Source organism: Plodia interpunctella, chromosome 17 (genome assembly GCF_027563975.2).
Source record: "Plodia interpunctella isolate USDA-ARS_2022_Savannah chromosome 17, ilPloInte3.2, whole genome shotgun sequence".
Taxonomy (NCBI): Eukaryota; Metazoa; Arthropoda; class Insecta; order Lepidoptera; family Pyralidae; genus Plodia; species Plodia interpunctella.
This window is the reverse complement of record NC_071310.1, coordinates 2,615,453-2,632,693: the sequence shown is the minus strand read 5'-3', so window position 1 is coordinate 2,632,693 and position 17,241 is coordinate 2,615,453. Positions and strand designations below refer to the sequence as shown.

The 17,241-nt window shown below is 35.0% G+C and overlaps 2 protein-coding genes across 5 annotated transcripts in view; one reads left to right on the top strand and one right to left on the bottom strand.

The window, feature by feature from the left end:
• The first annotated feature begins 3 nt into the window (after window positions 1-3).
• Window positions 4-17,241, top strand: part of GluProRS (Glutamyl-prolyl-tRNA synthetase) — a 39,693-nt gene continuing 22,455 nt past the window's right edge. The window contains exons 1-12 of the mRNA XM_053757308.1: window positions 4-307; window positions 397-729; window positions 1,020-1,170; window positions 1,606-1,722; window positions 2,157-2,283; window positions 2,953-3,145; window positions 3,337-3,508; window positions 4,096-4,329; window positions 5,081-5,225; window positions 5,661-5,908; window positions 6,602-6,809; window positions 7,260-7,448. Coding sequence (XP_053613283.1) covers window positions 265-307; window positions 397-729; window positions 1,020-1,170; window positions 1,606-1,722; window positions 2,157-2,283; window positions 2,953-3,145; window positions 3,337-3,508; window positions 4,096-4,329; window positions 5,081-5,225; window positions 5,661-5,908; window positions 6,602-6,809; window positions 7,260-7,448 — 2,160 coding nt within the window. The 5' untranslated portion in view covers window positions 4-264. The remainder of the gene's footprint in view (window positions 308-396; window positions 730-1,019; window positions 1,171-1,605; window positions 1,723-2,156; window positions 2,284-2,952; window positions 3,146-3,336; window positions 3,509-4,095; window positions 4,330-5,080; window positions 5,226-5,660; window positions 5,909-6,601; window positions 6,810-7,259; window positions 7,449-17,241) is intronic.
• On the bottom strand, window positions 8,005-16,890 carry LOC128676880 (putative uncharacterized protein DDB_G0282133). Of its 4 annotated transcripts, none has more exons than XM_053757304.1 (7): window positions 16,702-16,890; window positions 16,250-16,610; window positions 13,319-15,705; window positions 11,531-13,243; window positions 10,642-10,916; window positions 9,417-9,781; window positions 8,005-8,937 (listed from the first exon to the last, which is right to left on the bottom strand). In XM_053757304.1, exons 2-7 carry the CDS (start codon window positions 16,559-16,561, stop codon window positions 8,710-8,712), a joined length of 5,280 nt encoding a protein of 1,759 aa, XP_053613279.1. In that variant the 5' UTR covers window positions 16,562-16,610; window positions 16,702-16,890; the 3' UTR covers window positions 8,005-8,709. The 4 variants fall into 4 exon arrangements, with proteins under 4 accessions (XP_053613279.1, XP_053613280.1, XP_053613281.1 ...); XM_053757305.1 differs by having other exon boundaries at window positions 10,642-10,913; XM_053757306.1 differs by having other exon boundaries at window positions 16,400-16,610.

The following is a 17,241-nucleotide window of genomic DNA, read 5'->3' as shown; positions in this document are numbered from 1 at the left end:
ATTGTCAACGTCACTACTGTAAGATCGTATGTTTTGTACTCTTTGTTCCATTATTTTATACTGACTAGTAATTTGCCAAAAATGCAGTTTTGTATTTCCCTTAAGTCGTACAATACCTTTACAAAACGTCAATAATATCACAAAAGTTATAATTATTTTAAAAACGAAACACGATCTTTCGCGTGTAAGCTCGCTGGAATATTACGGATCTTTAGCCGTATATTCGTAAAAATAAAATTATTATAAGCCGGTTTATTTAACAGCATGGCTATTAAAGTCCTATGCAATAAGTCCAACCCGCCTCTAGGTATTTATTTATTCCTGTGGTCAGGTTATTTCACATTGCATCAGATTTCATAGAATGCTTAAAATAGCCTTATTACTTCCACATTTCAGGTGGTTTGCTAGCTGTGGAGCTATATCGTTTTCTCGGGAATACGATAGACGTAACTTGGAGTAATGAGAATTCAGTTACACTGCCAAAATCGTCAAAATCAGTGCCATATGGAAGTAGTAATGATTTGATAAGAATAGTGGAGAATGTCTTCAATAAATCAGTGGAGCCTCTACAGAAGGTGACTATGAATCACTGGCTGTCATTCAGCCTTGTCCTGGATGACGAAATCCCCAAATCCATTGAGTATTTGGACAAGATACTTGGTGTTTTGACTTATTTAGTGGGAGAGTCATTGTCTGTGTCAGATTTGGCAGTATTCAGTGTGCTCCATGGTAAGAGCGCATTTTTTTTATTATCTACATTAAAATTAATCTTTATTACATATCAGAAATGATAACACTCCAGTGTCACTTTGAGCAGTTAAACATAAAATTCATTTATATACCCAGTAATTAAAATTCAGTGATAATAGAACTCAGATCATTTGCATTATTGTCCTAAACAATAATTAGAGAGATGTGGTAGAGGGATCATCAATTTTATTTACAACAACAAAATTTAAAACAAGCAAGTAAAATTTTCATTTATCTCATTTTTGTTCATTCTATTAAATACACTTCAGTATCTACAAAGTTCAAGGAGGCAGCAAAGAAGAATCCTCCAAACAATATTATCAGGTGGATGAAACTCATTCAAGCTCAGCCTCCAGTGACCAAAGCTCTGAAAGATATTCCCTCTGAAGTCATGGACAACTTGACAAAAGCCAGTTCAAGGTTTGTATATAAGTAAATCTGTATGCTTGGATGCTTACATGAACCACTAGATAATTTAAACAAATAAATCATTAAAAATACCAGCCGAAATTAATAGTCACATATTAAAAAAAAAATCACTTTTTACCAAATAGATAAAACCTGACCTGATTTTCAAAAACTCTACACCAGTACCACTTAATTTTATTCTATTTAGTGTCAAAGACCACCTTCCACCTGGTGGGCCAATATTTAAAAGGAGATCCATAGGCAATATAAAGGTGATGACAATCTAGATTTCTCTGGTGCAAGTGTATGAGGAGACCTCTAGGAGTGAAATGGCATAAGGGACGATGGTTATGTGTTTTTTAATCAAAGTTTTGAGTGCTTTTGACCTCTATCCAGCCTGATTTGATAGCTTCTTATTTGCATAATGTTTTTGTTCTGCTTTCACAGGAGATCTCCGGCTGCCAACACCGAGTCCAGTGGCCGGCAGCAAGAAGGAAAGTTTGTTGAACTGCCCCATGCTGAGATGGGCAAAGTTATTGTAAGATTCCCACCGGAAGCCTCTGGGTTTGTATTATTTCCTTTTTTTAATTTTTCTAAAAATATATATTAAGTAAATATACACTGGACAAATCACACAAATTCAGTTAACACCTGCGAGAAACGTGTACTTTCAGTATAAAAAGTACCCTATGCCTTAACCCAAGGTATCAACTACCTCAATACCAAATGTCATACAAAATGGCCAGTGAAGGATTGCATTGCATTGGAGCGTGAAGGAGTAACAAACATTGCTAAAAAATATACACCTTTATAATTATTTGAATATTCAAATTCAAATAATTTATTCAGAAATTAGACTTTCACAAGCACTTTTTCACGTCAATTTTGATATTAAATTGTAATTTGTCAAAAGCTACAAAGTACTTGATGTTATTTTAGTTTTTTTTTATTTCTCTTTGCAATATTAGTACGGATTGAATTTGATATTGTGTGTGTAGATATCTACACATCGGCCACGCGAAAGCTGCGCTGCTGAACCAGTACTACCAGCAGGCGTTCCAAGGGAAGCTCATCATGAGGTTTGATGACACCAACCCTGCTAAAGAGAATGTAGACTTTGAGAAGGTATGTTTTCCTAACTTTTTTATATTTGATGGCAACAACTAATTGTCTCGGTTGGATGATGTCCAAATTCAAATAATTTATTCAGGAATCAGCCCTTCACAGACACTTTTTCACGTAAATTTTTATATTAAATAGTTATTTCTCATAAGCTACAAACTACTGGCATTTCGGAACGACCACTGCTGAGAGGAAATGCCGAAAGAAACTCATTTGAACAGTGTTGGTCACTATCATGACAGAAGGGCTTACCATTATTGTTTCTTACAATTTGTCCTGTAGAGTTGTAAAAAACAATACATATATTTATTATCGTATGTGAAAAATAAATCAGGGCTGAGACGCCGTGAAGCCTGGTAACAGCGTAAAATATAAACTTAATTTTTTTTAGAACCGGTCTTGTGTTACAACAAATATTTGAGGGGATCCCATACAACGAGATTGTTTTGCTCTCTGTGACCGTTGCTCACCGTGACAGCAACAGGAACAATGTCATAATATTAGTTAATTATATTCTATTTATTTAGTCTTATTGTCTTATTTTTATGTTTTGTATGTATATTCGAGTCGAACTGGTACTTTGCGGTTTTTCTTTCTTTTTCGCTAAGAAAGAAAAGAAGTTGACCCTAATTTCCAGTGTGGATATGGCCTTAAATTTGTGTTATTTATTAGGTTATCCTGGAAGACGTGGAGATGTTGGAGATCAAGCCGGACCTGTTCACACACACATCCCAGTACTTCGACCTGATGCTGCAGATGTGTGAGCAACTCATCAAGGAAGGCAAGGCGTTCGTGGACGATACTCCAGCGGAGCAGATGAAGCAGGAGAGAGAACAGAAGATTGACAGTAGAAACAAAAAGAACTGTAAGTTTCGCAATGCAATAGTAGATGCCCAATAAACCAACAGATAAACTATCTGCTAGATAAATCGGCCTGTAGTTATTTGCCAGTTATCTCTATCCCATATACATGTGAAACACAATTTAACGATGTCTGTTCGATCAGATACTTTAATGCGGTGGTGAAACCAGGCGTTAAATATCTAATTTTGACAGCGGTCCAAAATAACCTGCAACTCTGGGAGGAAATGAAGAAGGGTTCTGCGATCGGCGTCCAGAACTGCGTACGCGCAATCATCGACATGCAGTCGACCAACGGCTGCCTGCGGGACCCCACCATCTACCGCTGCAAACCGGAGCCGCATCCCAGGACTGGGACACAGTACAAGTCAGTACCCGTAAATTAAAACGTATGAGTTACGATTCGTAACTTATACGTATTTATTCTTATTTTCGTGACTTACGAAATCCTAGTAGTTTGTAGTTTTGAGAAATCCATGCTAATGTCACAGCTGACTACTTGGTTTCTCGAATTCGAATTTCAAATGCCTCCACACAGGAAAACGGGAGGGGTTGAGTGGTGGGGGAGGGGCTGCTACCAACGAGATATGACGTGTTGGACCTAAATCAAGGGCTAAAACTTGACTTAAAATTAACACAGATACAGTATAACGTCTTTAATTTTTTGTGACAACCCTGACTGCATTGTTAACGCTGGCTGCTGTTTCGTACTACGCACGTCATCATCATCATCATCTGCAGCCCTCTGTGACCCACTGCGAGGCATAGACCTGTAATGAATAAACTTAAAAACAACTAGGCTATTTTTGGTGAAATTTATTAATTATAATTTTACAGAGGTAGATGAAACTTTCCGTAGTGATATAGGCTAGTATTTTATTATGGTTTTACCCGAGCGAAGCTGGGGCGGGCCGCTAGTGAGTAAATAAAAAGAAAACAATTTGTCACTTCCAGAGTATACCCAACATACGACTTCGCGTGTCCAATAGTGGACTCAATTGAAGGCGTCACCCACGTCCTCCGCACTATGGAGTACCACGACCGAGACCCGCAGTTCTACTGGTTCATCGACGCCCTGCGTCTGAGGAAGCCCTACATCTGGGAGTACAGCCGGCTGAGCATGACCAACACTGTGCTGTCGAAGAGGAAGCTCACTTGGTTCGTGGACCAAGGGTTGGTCGATGGATGGTAAGTATATTTGCTTTGTTCGCATATATCTTCTTTTTTTTTTGAAGGGAAAGATAACTGTAGACGTAGTGTTAGCGTATAATTTTATTTCTGTAGGAATGGTGAAATTAAAAAAAAGCTCAAATTATTAATTACAAAAAAAATCTTAGGGGCTTAATATTATAAATTTAATTTGCAAGATTTGATTTACATTGGGAAAGGTGAAACTAAATGAAAGCTGATTTAAAAAAAAAAGCTTGTAAAAATTGAACTACATATAAGCGATGTTTTATTATCAGCAACTGTGATATTGCCATTTGTTTTTCATTATATTTATGTAACTAGCTTTTGCCCGCGGCTTCGTTTGCGTCAATTTGGAACAAACATGATTTTCATACAAACTCTCACCCCTCTACCATATGGTTGAAAACCATAACAAATTTGGGGAACAGAGAGACAGACTTTCGCATTTATAATATTAGTATGGATTATATTGTAAAGAGGTCTTACTTGAATAAATTATAATAAAAGTTTATTTGTTAAATAAATTAAAGACTTTCAATATTCAATGATATTTAAGAACCACCCAAAAAAATACAGCTATCAAATAAAAAAAAACCGCATCCAAATCGGTTCACCCGTTGATGAGCTACTGTGACAGACAGACACACTGTGCAGTCAAACTTATAACACCCCTCTTTTTGCGTCGGGGGTTAAAATTAAACACTGTGTTCTCCAATTGTAGTTGTGAAACAATGATATAACTTGGCAGGGACGACCCCCGAATGCCGACAGTTCGCGGGGTGCTGCGGCGCGGCTTGACCGTGGAGGCGCTGCGGCAGTTCATACACGCGCAGGGCTCCAGCCGCTCCGTGGTCTTCATGGAGTGGGACAAGATCTGGGCCATCAATAAGAAGGTCAATATAATTTTTAGAGCACTAGTGAGCCGGGAGCTAACTTCGACAAACTTACTTTGATAGTCGTATTCCACATGGCTGAAGGTCATAAGTCGAATGAAACACACACACACACAATGATTACCATCATTTATATTAATAAATAAATAAATATATTAAGATAAGTTACACAAATTGAACTAGCCCCAAAGTAAGTTCTAGACTTGTGTTATGGGATAGTAACTCAACGATACTGTATTTTATAACATAATACCTATATAGATAAACATCCAAGACCCCGGCCAATCAGAAAAACATAATTTCCATCATAACCCGACCGGGGATCGAACCCGGGACCTCTCGGTTCAGAGGCAAGCACTTTACCATTGCGCCACCGAGACTGTCCAACTAGAATGCAGGCTTTCTTACAGTTCATCATAAACCTTTATTATCCAGGTCATAGACCCGATCGCGCCGCGGTACACAGCGCTCGAAACAAATCCAGTGGCAGTGAACCTGAAAAACATATCTACCGACAGCAGAATATCCGTGGCATTACACCCAAAGAACCCAGCGGTGGGTTCCAAGGATGTCTGGGTGTCGAACAGGCTGCTCATAGACCAGGTGGACGCGAAGACGCTCAAGGAAGGGGAGAACGCCACATTTATTAATTACGGGAACGTTTTGATTGATAAGATTCACAAGTAAGTTTATTTTTTCGTTATTGTTTTGAATATACTATTTTTAAGTAAAAAATAAAATTTATAAAGGTATGTAGATAAACAAAAAACACGTTGTTTTAATGTCACTTATATAATTGATCAATTTTATTATATATACTATCTGCGCTCGAGGCTTCGCTCTCGTAGGAATTTCGGCATAAAAAGTACCCTCTGTGTTGTATTCTACCCGTGTACCAAATTTCATAAGAATCCGTCCAATAGATTTTGTGTGAAAGAGTAACAAATATACACACACATATACATATTACAACTTTCGCATTTATACTATTTAGTTGGATATTAGGAATGCTTTCGGTCTTTCAATTTGTTGTTTTTTTTATAAAATATACATTTTATATAGCTTGACTTTGCATGGGGCGTTTATGTATGTACTAGATGTTGCCCGGGGCTTCGCTCCCGTGGGAATAAACTATAGCAATCTTGGATAATGTACCTTTCTAATGGTGAAAGAATTTTTGAAATCGGTTCGGTAGTTTCGGAGATTACCCGCCTCAAACATACAAACTCACAAACGCTTACCCCTTTATAATATTAGTATAGATAAATCTTCAGTAATAAATTGTATAAAAATCAGTGAAAACTGCATCAAAATTCGCTGCATATAGGATACGTCGTGAATGAATAAGATTTAACTTTAAATAAAAACGTTTACAGATCAGCTGACGGTACAGTGACCAGCATAGACGCGACTCCAAACTTAGAAAACAAGGATTACAAAAAGACACCCAAACTAACCTGGTTAGCGGACACACCGCAGTCGCCATTTGTCGAAGTATATTGTGTTTACTTCGACAACATCATATCGAAACCCGTGCTTGGGAAAGATGAGGATTTCAAACAGTACATCGGACACCAGACTAGGGTGAGTATACTATAGTGTTGCTGTTCGATTGTCAACTATCGATAGCGTTTTGATACATTATCGATAGTTTGAGAAAAAGCCTATAAGTAGTATCGATAGTTTATGTAATGTTGCAGAGCGTTTGATTGTCGTCGTTTGGTACTATCGATGGTATTAGAATTTACCGATAAAATTCAAAATAGCTATCGATATTATGGCTTATTTCGATTGAAACTGTCGATAGTTTAGGCTGAGGTCAGTGTAAAAAATAAAATTGTAAATTTGATGATTCGGTTCTGATTTTACGATAGGCCGCCTATCCTCTTTGGAAATGTTATTGTTGCCTATCAGGCTATGTCAGTTCTAGGCGGCGGAACCTACATTCTCTGTGTGTATGTTGGGTGTCGTCCATTATGATTACTGCAAAAAACGCTCCTATTTCAAGCAGTCATGTGCACTCGTAATTTTCAGTGGGAGATCCCAATGCTGGGCGAGCCGGAGCTGGTCAAAGTGAGAGTGGGCGACATCATACAGCTGCAGCGGCGCGGCTTCTTCCGTGTCGACGTGGCGGCCTCGCCCCCCTCCGCGCTCTCGGGCCGCGCCGCGCCGCTCGCGCTGCACCACGTGCCTGACGGACACACTAAGGACATGCCGGGACAGGTAAGCGCGTCTTAATCACCGTTGCCAGTTCTTTTTGGGCAAAAGCGGGATTTCGAATCCTAGTAGGTAAAGCGGGATGATTTTGTCAAACGCGGTATCCCGCGTAGAAAAAAACGCGTATTATTATAGTTAGTTAGACAGAACACACTGTAGCAAAATTTTAATTAAATTTTTGATAGATTTAGCATTTGTGCAAAATGCCGATGTCGTGTTTTTGTTGCTTCGGACTACAAATCTAAAAAATCCCGCATTAAATTCTGGAGTAAAATATCGAGACGTCGCCACGTTGGTCTTATTTCTACTTCTTTGCGTATTGATGGCAAAACCGACAAATGGTAGTGACCATAAAACTACTAAATCCTTTCTTGCAAGAACCGAGCCGTTATAGGGGTTTTAGGAACAAGCGAGCGGATGAGCCATTGTTTGCCACACAGTCGCACGTAATATCTATCTTTTCGTGTGTGTTATTAGAAAGAAAAAAGTAACGGGTGTACATCTGTACATTATAGCATAGGGCAATCCTATAGTTACCAATCTTTGGTAAGAAATAAAACTATTTTATAACTTAATCAAGGTTTTATTTAATTTAGCAGTACTAAAATATTTAAATTTTATGTTACGAGTTAACATTGATTTTTTATACTTACGTATCTGACGGAAAACAATAACTTAAATATTTGACTTCTGAATAACAACAAAATTAAAACTAACATAAATTGAAAAAATAATAAATGCTTGCTAACCTATTTTAGTTAGTAGTCTTTCTCTTTGTCGTTCTTTAATTTAAAATATTCAAAACGCGTGATAGGGACAAACATATTTTAACTATAATAGGTTTCATAGCTTATAAGAATAAATAAATAAAACTTATATTCCTAGGATTGGTTGGCGAATAAAACTCCCGTTTTCGCAGATATTTAAACTAATGCATTAGTTTAAAAATGGCGTCGAAAAATACCAACATAAAACATGGTTTAATTAAAACAATAACGGTTCCATTTTTACCTTTTGAGAGGTACGGAACCCTAAAAGATTTAATAGTACAAACAACAATAGATTTAGAAAGAATAAAGAATGCGTGACGATCTATTAATACATATGTCGATACTATAAATAATATATAGTGCTAAATACAAAATTGTTACGACAAATACTTATTTCCATTGCGTATCATATTTTTTGGGGAATGATTTTCAAATCTTAACTGTCATTTCATAAGTATATCAATATTTTTTAACTTTGCAATGATATATAACAAAAATTAAAAACGACTAATAAAAGGGTGCAAATTTACAAACTGTATAGGCATCCTCTGTCGGGGGTCCATTTGCAACATTTCCCTCAATAGTGACGTTAATGACATACACTTCTCCGCGTCCGCCGACAGGCCCTGTTTGGTCGCACTCGGCCTCCAGTATGTGTTGTACGCTCTAGATATTGTGGACTCCAGTCTTCTACTTTTGTAAAACTTTGTTTTTAGGTTGATATTCTGTAAAAAATTATTATGTAATTAAAATATAATAAGTTCATCGTGTCAAATTCATATTAGTATGGATAGCTTTTTTCCGCGGCATCGCCCTAGTGCCTCAATTATAGTCATTTGGGGATTGATTTTTGAGAAAAAAGTAGCCTATGTTTGTTCGGGGGTCTTTACCTACATGAGTACCAAATGTCCTCAAAATCGGGCCAGCGGTTTAGCTGTGAAAGCGGAACAGACTTTCGCATTTATAATATTAGTATGGATAATATGAGATATGATTTTTAAACACGAGTCCTGAATATTTTAATGTCATTATTTGCTAAAATCTCTCTAAAATAATTTACTAAACTCCAAAGGGGCTGGAAAATCGAAATAGCTTTCGTCGCAAGCATTTTAAGAATACAATTTTTAAACATAAAAAAGGCAAACATTGAAGGGGTCTAACCCCATTATTCGAATACTTTGTAATTTGTAAAAAGCATACTTACGTGGGAGGGTTCCATTATTCTCTTGAAACTAGATCCGGTGAAATGCTTGTGGCTGAAACGTGACCTCTGAATCATTTCTACGGGTAACGCTCCCAGCGTACACATTTGCTTGAACAATATATCATTGTCTGTGGTCCCGGGGAACAGTTGTATATTTGTGGCCATTTCATAGAGAACCAAACCCGTTGCCCATACGTCCACTTTGATTCCGAGCTTGTAACCAATTATTGATTCAGGGGGCCGGTAATTTGAAGTTACAATATTCGGATTCGGTTTGATGTTTGGGACTTTTCTAGCTCGATCGAAGCCGCATAGTTTGAGCTGGCTGTTTGTGTGGTCGAGTAGGATGTGTTTGGGGTTTATGTCTGGAAACAAATATTTAAAACATACATTTACATACATTTCAAAGACAGTAAATTATTAGTTTACGAAGTTTTGATCAATAAATATACGTATAAGATAGCTATCATAATGAAGATTGTACGATACGAATCTTCAAGCCGGTGTTGTTAGTTTTTTGTCACATTCGATAAGTACTTATTTTTAAAAGCTTTTATTTCACTTGCAATGTATGTATGTTTGTTCGGGTGGAATCTTGCCACTCAATTTTGAAGCAAATATCTTCAACCGATAGAGCTGAAATTCTGTATACCGTTTAGTTTGGATGACAATACACGATAAGCTGACGTCATCCAAGATGGCGGAATAGTTATTTTTAATGCATTTCTACAATATGGGTATCAAATGAAAGGGCTTGTTGAGAGTAACTTGAAAAATAATGTGACGTCATTCTAAATCCAATATGGCGGAACATCCATGCCATCCAAGATGGCAGAAAGGTTATTTTGTATGCACTTCTGAATTCTTTAGGAGCGCTAATCAGTAATTTAACCTCGTCTTGTTGTGTTCACTTCCTTCGTGCACTCATGATTTTGTTCTCACTACTAATATTATGAATGAAAGTTGAATGTGCGAATATTTGCTAATATCACATCATCTGAGTGTTACCCCGGTTGCTTCGCAAACGTTGAGCTTCGTAGCCCAGGGCCCCTTTAATAACATGTCTGCTGATCAATCACGCAAATGATACAAGACGATTTCGATTAAATTAGTTACACGGGTGGAGTTTAAACTGTAATAGCACATTTTTATGCTGAAATTACATCGGAAACGAAACTCCGGAGCGCAGGTAGTTTGTAACAAATGTTAAATTGAAATGACTCACCGGAATGCAGTATGTCGTGTTCGCTAAGTAAGGCTACAGCAGACACCAGTTGCCTCGCCAGATGTTGGACAACGTTAATGTGGAACGGTTTGGCATTCTCCTCCAAAGCGCGTTTCAAATTTTTCGGATAATAATCCATGAACAAACACAAATGGCCGCCGAACGAGAACGAGTTTAATATGTAGACGCAAGAGAAGCAACTGCTCGCCTTACCGCTCTGCAGGCCAAACAACATGTCAACTTGCTGTGCGTTTTTATACACTGATGCGCTGCTGCTGTAAAAAGAAACAAGTATGTATTATAAAAAAACAGAAGTCATTTTTTATTGTGAAAATCATTGCGTCAGACCATTGAAAAATTTTACACGTATTACGCCATGTCGTTTTTGTTAAAATCCTACAAACAAATAAAAAAAATACAAACACTGATTAGTAGTACATATAAATACATACTTCCATACGAATATTATAAATGCGCACGTCTGTCTGTTCCGCTTTCACGGCTAAACAGCTGAACCGATTTTGATGAAATTTGGTATGCATGTAGTTCAATATCCCCGTTCTATCCCACATACCATTTTTTTAAATCAACCCCCAAGTGATCATTATCGAGAGCTGAAATATTGTATGAAAATCATGTCTGTTCCGCTATGGCAGAGAAATTCACGCGGGCGAAGCCGCGGATAACCTTGTATATCCTACTATTAATATTATAAATGCGACAGTCTGCGAGGATATATGTGTGTATGTTTGCTACTCTTTCACGCAAAATCTAGTGGACGGATTGTTAAGATATTTGGCACACGGGCAGAACATAAACTGGAATAACACATAGAGTACTTTTTATTCCGAAATTCCCAGCTAGTATTTAATATAACATATATACATACTTGAGACTCTTCACAGCATAATAACGGCCAGTTTTCTCATTACGACAACGAAATATCTTCGAGAAGCTTCCCGAATGGATCAAACTATCCACTAAAATATTTTCATTAAAACATTTTAACATCTGCCGTTCTAACCTTACTGCTATAGCTGCATCTCTGTCTATTATAGTACTATTAAGCTTTTTATTGTAACCTCCAAACTTAACTTTATTGACGAACTTGTCATTAATTTCATCTTTCTTCGATTTCTGTTCCGTGGGGTTATTTGAATCCAAAGAGGAAGAAGGAATAATTTTGGTATCTAAAGAATCGGATTTATTTTTTACTTCATTTTGAGTTTTCAAAGTCTCTTTGGTTTTTATTGAACTATTGTTTTCATCTTTTTGTTCAGTTCTCGTGACATCGTTCGATGATCCATCTTGTTCATTTAATATTTCTATAACAGTATCGCTGCCTTTCGCATTTTTCTCTTTTATTCCATTTTCTCCTATCAAAGTATCGCATACATTTACAGTGTTCTTATCTTCAGATATGTATTTATCAATTTCTGTACATTTTTGGTTAAACTGGGCCACGTTTTCATTTTCTGACGCTTTGCTTGCGTTGTTATTATTATGTTCAATATTGAAATTAATGGCGCTGGAATTAGTACCACGTATTACTTCTTCCTTGCAAATTGCGCTCATTCTGTTTTCTTTATTATGAGTAGTGTCTTCAACTAATGCTTTCGATATCCCAGTTGTAATATCAAATGTACATATATGGTCATTTATCTCTAATTGACTTTCACTATCATTGTTTTCTATTCCCCTATCAGAATTAACTATATTTACAAACTCTGTTACGCTAATATAATTTTCTTGAGTAATATTACAATCATCGGCTGAAGTTTTAGATATACCAGTTTTGGGTTCAGCGGAAATACTACTTTGTGGTTTCGTAATTTGTTTATTTGGTAGTTCTTTAAGATCATTGTTTGTTTTTATATTTTGTGGTTTTTCTTTTATAATAAGAGTATCTGCTACTTTTTTAACTGTGTTGTTATTTATTTTCGTCATTGTATCTACTAACTTTTTTCTATTATTGAAATCATCGTTTCCTGGAATTGTGTTATTTTCTTTCATTGTATCTCCGTTTTTTTGTAAAACTTTATTAGATTCAATTGTATGCACGTTATTTATGGTATCATCAACTGTGTTATTAAATTCGTTTTCAAACAATGTTATTACTTGGATTTCGTTTACTTCGTCCACTATTTCATCTGAAGTTAGATCAATGGTATTAATTTGCTGCATTCTGTTGAAATTATAAAAACAATCTTTTGTTTGAATTGAATTAAGTGATTTTTCTTCCTGAATTGTTGTTTTCAATTTAATTTCATCCATTTTCTTATAGTCATTTGAGTCATCGCTCGATAGGTCTATAGTAGTTATATTTAAATCGCCGCCTAAAATGTTCGTTTCATTTATTGGTTTTAGATTATATAAATTCATCTCTCTATTAGATGGATATTCGTCACACGACATATCTATCTTATATTTTGTTCCGCGTTTTTTTATGCTTTCAAGTAGAGTATTGATAGGCATCAGAGATAGTGTTTGGTCTTCAGTTTCAGGCAGTATACTAGACACAGGCGTGGCATGGTCAAGCAGCTGTTTTTCTTCTTTGTGAAAATTGCCCAAACTACGTTTTTCTATTTCTTGATGTACAAGTCTGAAAAAATATGTTCAGTTATTACATAGTTATTTTTAAATATTTCAAATATGTGTAAACATTTTAAAACACAACCTGAGACTGTCTAAGAGGCTTGCTTCTTTCAATAACAGATCATTTAGTAAGTCTCCATTATTCGTGATTACATGTGCTTTATTAATGTCTACATTTTCCTTTTTTATCAAATCATTGTTTATATCAGTTTCGTTTACATAAACTCTTTCTTCCGGTTTCGTGTTAGACTCATCATTTAAAGTATTTTTGTGAATGCCAATCTTTTCACTTTTGCTGAGACTTTCAACTATTTCATCCACATTGATTTCATCCAAAAAACTTAGATCAGAATTAGCTAGCGGAGAATGATTATCGTCTTCACTTTTATCAGATTCGCTTTGGGAACTAGGTTCTTTGTATAATATATTTATCACCAAATTTATTTTTTTGCACGAATCACGTTTGGGCTTGTTCTTATTTGAATTTTTTTCAGGTAACTTTTCCATATCACCTATATTATTGTTTACTGTTATGACTAAATTATCATTCAAAACATCAGATTTATTTTTAGGTTCTTCATATTCATGTCCATTATTTTTTGTAATATTTTCTTTTTTATGTAATTTTCGGCTAAGAATATTTCTTAGGTCTTTATTTTCAGAAATATCAGGACGAAGATATTTCTTTGAGTCGTTATTTTTTTTTAAAATACCCTTTTCTGGAGATGTTTTACTAGTTTCGTCACAGTCTTTATACTTAAAGTACTTTTTAGATTCTGTTTTTAACGTCTTAAAGTTATGGCTGTTATCTTCTCTTTTATTAATTTTACTTGTCGTAGTTTCCGACTTCGGTTTTTCACATTTATTGTCAATATTTAGTTTTTTCATTGTTTTATATTCAGGGTTAGTATAATGGATGATTTCATAGTCATTATCTATCCTTGGCTTTTTAGGAGATCGATAGAATGGTTCTTGTTCATCCACATACTTTGTCTTTATAAACTTAGGACGAGTTATCTCGTCTTGTCGGACTACTTCGTTTCTCTTTCTAATCATTTCATGTTGTTGCTTATCTAGATACTTCGCATGTTTAAATATTTGGCGCATTTTCTCGTCATGTGGATGGCGCATTTTCTCGTCATGTGGAAATTCAATCACTTTACTCTTTTCGTTCTTACTATATACTCGTTCGTCTACATAATTTGTTTCTATAACCTTTGTGTGCGTTTTTTTAGCTGGTTGAATTTCTTTTCTCTTATTTCTAGTGGTATTTTGCTCATCTACATACTTTTTTTTGAAAAGTTTTGGGCTCGTTTCCTTCGCTTGTTGGGAATCTGTTCGTTTTCTTCTTTTTTTTTCAGCCTTATCTTCTTTATATATTTCATTATTTTCTTGTTCGGAATGACGTTTCATATTCAATTTTTGCAAAAAGTCACGAAATTTCTTTTCATTTTCTTGTACTTTTGACAAACATATCTGTTCCAATTTTTTTGTTTGTTTATGTTCATTTTCTTTAATTTGTTTTTTGTCTTGGTTTGATTTGGAACATAAACAATTGCAACATTTTTCTCTTTCTATTATATTCAGAGCTGATTTTTCTATGTTTTGTGAATTTTCAACATTTTCCTGATTAAGAACTGTAGAGGGATTTGTATGAACAGCACTGTTATCAGGGTCTGAATTTAAAGTTTGTAAGTTTGAATCTATAGTGACTGGAGCTTCATTATCATAAAGATTCGCTGACGTTATCGTTTGGGCGTTTTGGCTTTCATTCAAAACATTGTTTTGTTGTGAATTTACAACATTTATCCGATTGAAAGCGTTTGAGGGATTTGTATGAATATCACTATCATGAGGGCCTGAATTTGATGTTGGTAAGTTTGAATCTATAGTGATCGAAGTTTCATTATCATAAAGATTTATTGGCGTTATCGTATGATTTTCATTCAAAATGCTATTTTGACCACAGTAATTATTTTGATTGGAATAAGTGTCCAAGTATGTTACTGGTAAGTCGACGCCTACCATTTGTGAGCTTTCATTTGAATTATAATAAGTATTGTTTGTGACATTAATCCTCCTAGATTGATCAAATGTATTAAGGTATGTAGTTGGTAGATTTGTATTAGCCATAGTATTAGGAGTAACTGAATCATAATACATTACAGGAAACTGATCGCTCGCAACATTTTCTTTAGGTTGATTGAAATAATAACTGTTATTATGATTATTTATGTAGGTGTTTATATATGACGCTGTTGACAAATTTCCATGAATCTCTGTAGTAGCAGGAATATTATTATAGTTTGTAAAAGATACATCATTTTCATAACTTGATACATTGCACACATTATTATAATTTACGTTTGTTATGTCATTTGCCAAATTTACATTTGCATATCTTGTAACCATCGAATTTTGTATGAGAAAATTACTAGACTTATCTTCGCTTGAATTCAATTTATTTTTCTGGAAAGATAAAAAATAACTTTAATAAGTTTGTATCTTTAATTTTTATATTATCAGATAATAAAATAGTTATTTTTTAAATCTGATGACATGAAACTCTGGTTTTTAACATTTTTATTGTTATACAAATCCTCTTAATTTATCATTTAAAATTAAATATACATCATTTTACAAAGAAGTGGTTACAACAATAATATTGGTGTGGCTGATCTCTAAAAGTAAAAAATTGGGCATAATATATGCATACAGACCTCTGTCTTGTCTGGTCAATCCCCTGCGGGAGATTATTTGTTAATAGTAAAAGTATTACAGTTACTACAGTACAGTACTATTACAGTTACTATGTTAACAGGTTTCCAATTAAGTGTATGCTTCTAAAATAATTGTGGTAATCCTGTTATTTATAGTACCTATTTTAAAGCTACCTTTTAAATAGAACAATATTTTAATAAGGAGCTATTGATATACTAAGAAATGTAACTATGGTGTCACTATCTATTATGGAACAAAGCACTATTTATATCTCTGGGCTGAAACAACTTACTCGCTTATAAATAGTTGTGTCATATGTTAATCCAATACTCTGTAAGTAGTTTGAGGCCCAACTCTGGTTTTTAACATTTTTATTGTTATACAAATTCTGGTTCATCTCATTTGGACATTCAGTGCTAGAAGTGGTTCTTTGAATAAGTACCGGTATAGTTTTACTTGCTTTGTCTGATGGTTTTTTATTGAATCCTGATTCAGGTTTCTGATCTGGTGGCGTTTTGTCCAGTCCGGATGCAGGTTTCTGATCTGACAGAGTTTTATCCAGTTCTGATACAGTTTTCACAGGAGATTTGTCGTAACACGACATGTTAGGTATATAACAATATTTTCTTTTACTAGGTACTTTACTTGTTAATCTATAATAAAAATAAATAAATGAAAACATTGAATGGAATACGAAATATAAAATAGATATACCTACACGTCGACCACTGCAGTTTTGCTTACCTTGCATATCGTTTACACACTTTTCTCAAATATCATAACACTTTTTACGAATGACTTTTACATTTTAACTGCACAGACATTTTAATTACAATTTGATAAGTAAGAAAAGAGAACAAATTTTAAAAATGCTATCTTTAAAAACTCAAGCGGGAGCGTAGGTAAAATTCAAAAAATAATCAAATCATGTGCCATTGGTCTGACGTTTGACAGCGTTTGACGTTGATGGCGAAAAACGTCAACTGTTTTCATTCTTGAGATCATGGAATTAGTAGGTAGTCCGTACGAAGTACTTACTAAATCCATGATTAATGATTATATCAAATACATATAGGTATTTAGAAGGGCCTTCAAGAAAAACTTAATCTTTTTTGGAACTCAACTTAGGTAGATCTAGACCTAGATCCCTTGTTATTATAGTGTTTAGCTTATGGTTCTATGCTCAGAAAAGTGAGATTTTCTGAAAATCCATCAAAGCTCGTACCTACCATGTCGTAAAATCATAGAAAGTAGGTACATATGACCTAATATTGAATGTTAATT

Coding starts and splice junctions, on each gene's coding strand:
- LOC128676880 (XM_053757304.1), bottom strand. CDS start 16,561: ATGTCGTGTTACGACAAATCTCCTGTGAAAACTGTATCAGAACTGGAT. Junction 15,706..16,249: donor ACACAACTATTTATAAGCGA/GTAAGTTGTTTC, acceptor TTATCTTTCCAG/AAAAATAAATTGAATTCAAG. Junction 9,782..10,641: donor ACACGACATACTGCATTCCG/GTGAGTCATTTC, acceptor ATTTGTTTCCAG/ACATAAACCCCAAACACATC.